General features: G+C 36.7%; 1 protein-coding gene across 1 annotated transcript; it reads left to right on the top strand.

Moving 5' to 3' along the window:
- Positions 1-1,200: 1,200 nt before the first annotated feature.
- Positions 1,201-2,398, top strand: LOC134049269 (CDC42 small effector protein 2-B-like). Its single transcript, XM_062501557.1, has 3 exons — positions 1,201-1,254; positions 1,686-1,787; positions 2,324-2,398. The coding sequence occupies exons 1-3, from the start codon at positions 1,201-1,203 to the stop codon at positions 2,396-2,398; spliced, it is 231 nt and encodes a 76-aa protein (XP_062357541.1).
- The last annotated feature ends 1,932 nt before the right edge of the window (positions 2,399-4,330 follow it).

Consider the following 4,330-nt stretch of genomic DNA (forward strand, 5'->3'; position numbering starts at 1 on the left):
TGCTTAAAAAAAAGGGGCGGACATAACAATGCTTTGAAAGATAAATCACAGAAATGTAAGAAATCTGCTTGAAGCTAGACGTGATGAAATGTTAGAAAACCACGAAGGTGAAAGAAATAGACGTGCTAATTACATAATTGTGGGACTACATAAGAACCTATGAAGGAGAAGCTTATGCTAGTTTGTTATGAAAGCTTTAGTGGGGATTCAGAAAGACTGCACTTGTGAAACTATACTGTTTAACTTCTGCTAAGCTGTAAGTTTTAAAAAAATAAAAAAAACTTTCTTTAAATGAACATGTTGTGATATTGTTTGAATGATCTGGGGTATGAAAAAGTTGATAGCAAAGGTTACTCTGTAACCCAAGGTTTGATTTGAAGGTGGATTAAAAAAAATAAAAGTCAGGAACTGCTAAAAGTCGGGCTGTCTCCTGGCATCACAGTACTTAGAGTCAGTGAATTTCCTGGCTGTGTCTCCAGTTCAGGATTGCTATATTAATGTTTTTATACATTCTGGGAAGCTCTAAGCTCTGATGAATGGTTTCTCTTGCTGGTATGCAAGGCTCTTCTTTTCTCTTTTAAGGGCTATTTGGAGTTGCAGAAGGCTCTTTGCTTCGAGCTTTTCCCTATCTAAGTGGAATGTGGAGTAGCTATCGTGTGTAAGGCCTCAGTCTGGAAATGTTAACAGGCCAATCAGTTCGAAGCTGGTTTCTTACAAAACAGTGCATGAGTAGCTTTAATAAGCTGGTTAGCTTTGCTTACAACCACATCACAGACTGTTAAACAAGACTTGACTTAATTCTAGCATTGTTCTTACTACATTTCTATAAAGGACTTCTAATACTCTCTGTGAGTAAATACACAGGGCTCTTAACCCTGATTTCTGACGTGAACACAGTAATTTTAAATTGATGTTTCTCTCCTCTACAGGTATGTTTAAGAATGTAACAGTCTTGGTTTAGTCTTAGGAATTGCCTACTGCTCAATAACTGTTACAAAACTTTGATGTATTTTAATATAAGTCTAAATATTAATCTCTTTGCAGATATACTTACCAGATGCATTCTGTGATCTCTACCAGTGAACCTGCACAAGCATTTCCTTTCTAAGCTCATTCTGGGAGCTGCATCTTAGTCCTTGTACTGCTCAAACTCCCGGAGAATTGTACTTAACAAGACCTTATCCCCTATTGAGAAATATAATGACTGAGTTCCTGGTTTGTTTTAATTGGTGCAATGGTGAACAGCCTCCACCGGTAGGTAGCTGCACAACTGCCACCCTTTATCAGATTTGAATTTTTTTCTTCCAGTTACATGGGAAACAATTTCATTATCCTGTTGTTTTAATGAGTTTAGGCAAAATAAAAAAAGCTAAAACCAGTCCTGGTAAGCTACGTTTGAACTGTGTGTTCTTTGTCAGAAACTTACACAGTATGATTGTTTGCAGTTCTCAGGCCCTGACTTTCCAACAGTAAAGAAAGCTTTTTGCTAGAATTCAATTAGCAGTAATAAAAGCGACTTTCATTGTGTCTTACTGTGAACAGTCTGAAACTTCAGCCCTCTTGCCATGAGATGTCGTTAGAGGTCAGTCGTGGCTATCTATTTTTATCTTGGCTACTTGTTGCTGGCTGAAAGCTGCTGATGTTTTCTAAATAGAGACCTAAGATATCTTTTTTTTTTCTCACAGAAGAGGCGTCGAAGACTGGACCGGAATATGATAGGAGAGCCCATGAACTTTGTACACACCGCACACGTCGGGGCCAGAGAGATGAGTAGTGACTATTCCTCAGTAAGTCTGCACCTCTGGGAAAAGCACAGATCTCCCCCCAGTAACCTCTAGAGCAGGTAGCTAATAAAGTACTAGAAAATTGTAAGAGAGAAAAATATTGAGGTTTTTTTTTTTTTAATCAATAGAGTAGCATCAGAACAGAACTGTCTTTTGGTTGGTAAACTTGAGATACTGTGGGAGATACACTGAGCAGGAAGTGCTCATTTCATCAGTATCTTTACATGTGATGAGAAACTTTTGGATACAGATTCTGTGGATGCACTTGATACTGGAACCAAATCACGTTGAAGTCAAAGCTGTGCCAGAGTTAGGGATGTAACAATAACTGGATTTTGTATAGCAAAATGCATCTCAAACACTGACTTAAATACTATATAACAGTCCTGGATTTAGTTATTATTTCTCCCTGCTGCAGTTGGGACTCAGCTCTGTAAACATATAGCTCTGCCCTTTCAAATTAATGCCTTTTATAATTGCTCTGGCAACCAGAATTTATAAGATGCATATTCTAACAAGCTTTTTTTTTTTTCCCCTAGGCTGTGTCAATTCAGGACCACATGAAGTCTAAAGGTGGATATACAAATGGCACTTCTGCAACTGTTGAAATATAGGAAACCAAGAAAAGGCTGAAATCTGCTCTGTCTTATGAGGACCCCCTGGACTGTGCTTTCATATTTTCTAAAACCTTGTTACCATGGAGTAGGGAGAGTACCTGAATTAAAAATAGGTCAGGACAAACTTTGGTGTTCTTTGCACAATATCTTCTGAAGGAGTTATTGTAAATTATCCTTAAAATGGTCTGTCATGGTAATGTTGTAGTAGCAACTGTCATTTGTGACTGTGGATGACTTCCTGCCTCTGTCCCAAAAGCCTCTCAAAGTGTCATATAAGATGGGATTGGAAGTCAGAATGAATTGTCAGAGATTTTAGCATCTGTCTTTTTCTCCTCTCAGGAAATGCAAAGGATATTTAATTGGAAGGTATCACATGTTTTCACTTCTTACATGGGCTAAACTGAGTTGCTAAGTACAACCTTGCAGCTGTTTGGATAGCTACAGATAAAGATAACTTTGGACCTGTTTTTTAGATGCTTTACAACCCAATGCATAAATCTTTGGTATTTTTTAATGCCTTTTGATAGTGAATGAACTTAAATGTAGGATGGTCAGCTGAGTCTGCAAAACACAGTGAAATTTCTGCCTTGCCAAGATAACACTTTTCTATCTAAAAATGGAGCTTTTGCAAACATTCTGACTCTCAAATGAGACTTACAACAAGAGATGTGTCCCTCAGTGGCTGGGCTGCCTCCTCTCCACTTACACACAGCTATTACTGCAACACAGCTAATTGTGCCAGCCAGTTAACTACCAGTGGTGTTACAACATACTCATAACTGTGTGTTAGTTTTGCATGACTACCACTGAAGTTTAAACCAAACATATTTAAAAATCCCTCTCTTTGTTACCTCTCTGTAACAGTAACCACACAGGACTTCAAGGGATATCTTCCTTGTCTTTCTGGTTCCTTAATTTTAAGACTGTCTGTTTCATATGAAATTAATCTTTTCTTGCATGTGGTGTGATATGGCCTTGTGAAGGACACACATTTAACGAATATTTTGAAAAATTGCAGGTGAGTATTAAATGGAAACAGCATTTTGCAGAGTTCCACCACTTCATAAATATTTAAATAAATATCCATAAATATTTAGACATACTCAAACTACAGTTTATTACTTAGTTCTTATTCATCTTTCTATTAAATGACATGACAAAACTGCTGAAGCAGAACAAGGTTTTTCTCTTATCCAATCACTGACAGCTGTTCCCCAGCTCAAAATTCTGTATGACTACCACTGTAGAAACAGGAAACCTGCTTGCTCTCATGGGATTAACTAATTACAAGTGTTTAAATTGCTGCCATATCAGCACAAGTTATGCTGGAGGTCAGCAAACTCTGTCCTTGCTCTAGGCAGAAGATCAGTTATAAACTTTTTTCCATTAAAAAAAAAATATAGCTGGCAAAGATTTTAACTTGCATGATTCTGTTTGTGGTTGTGATACTTCTTAAATCTAGGCTGATGGGCTTTGCTGAATTGTTAGTCTGCCTTTTCTGAGTATACTAGAGAACTTAAAACATGAATGGTAGCTCTGTGTTTCTGTATATGTTCAAAAAAACAGCTTTTCCCCTCCCCCATATTTTATCTTTTAGATCCAAAAAGGAAGAGAGAGTATTGCTTTTTGTAACAGTCAACAGCTGATCATAGCATTCTGTAACCACACAAGAGAAATCTAATATCAATGTCTTGCTAAATCCTTATTCTTGGATTAAAATGCACACCAAATTTTAATATATTTTAATATATCTTATATATATAATTTAGCTTTTGTAAGTCTTTTATGTTTCTGTTTTCTAATTTGAGATACACTCTAACAGCCTAGTATTAACAGTATAGTTAATATACAGAGTTTAAAGGAGCTAAATCCTGTATAGTGTTGAGGAAGCAGAAAGTGGCCAATTGTTTGAAAGAATAGATTATAATT

The sequence above is a fragment of the Cinclus cinclus genome, chromosome 13 (assembly GCF_963662255.1).
Source record: "Cinclus cinclus chromosome 13, bCinCin1.1, whole genome shotgun sequence".
Classification (NCBI taxonomy): Eukaryota; Metazoa; Chordata; class Aves; order Passeriformes; family Cinclidae; genus Cinclus; species Cinclus cinclus.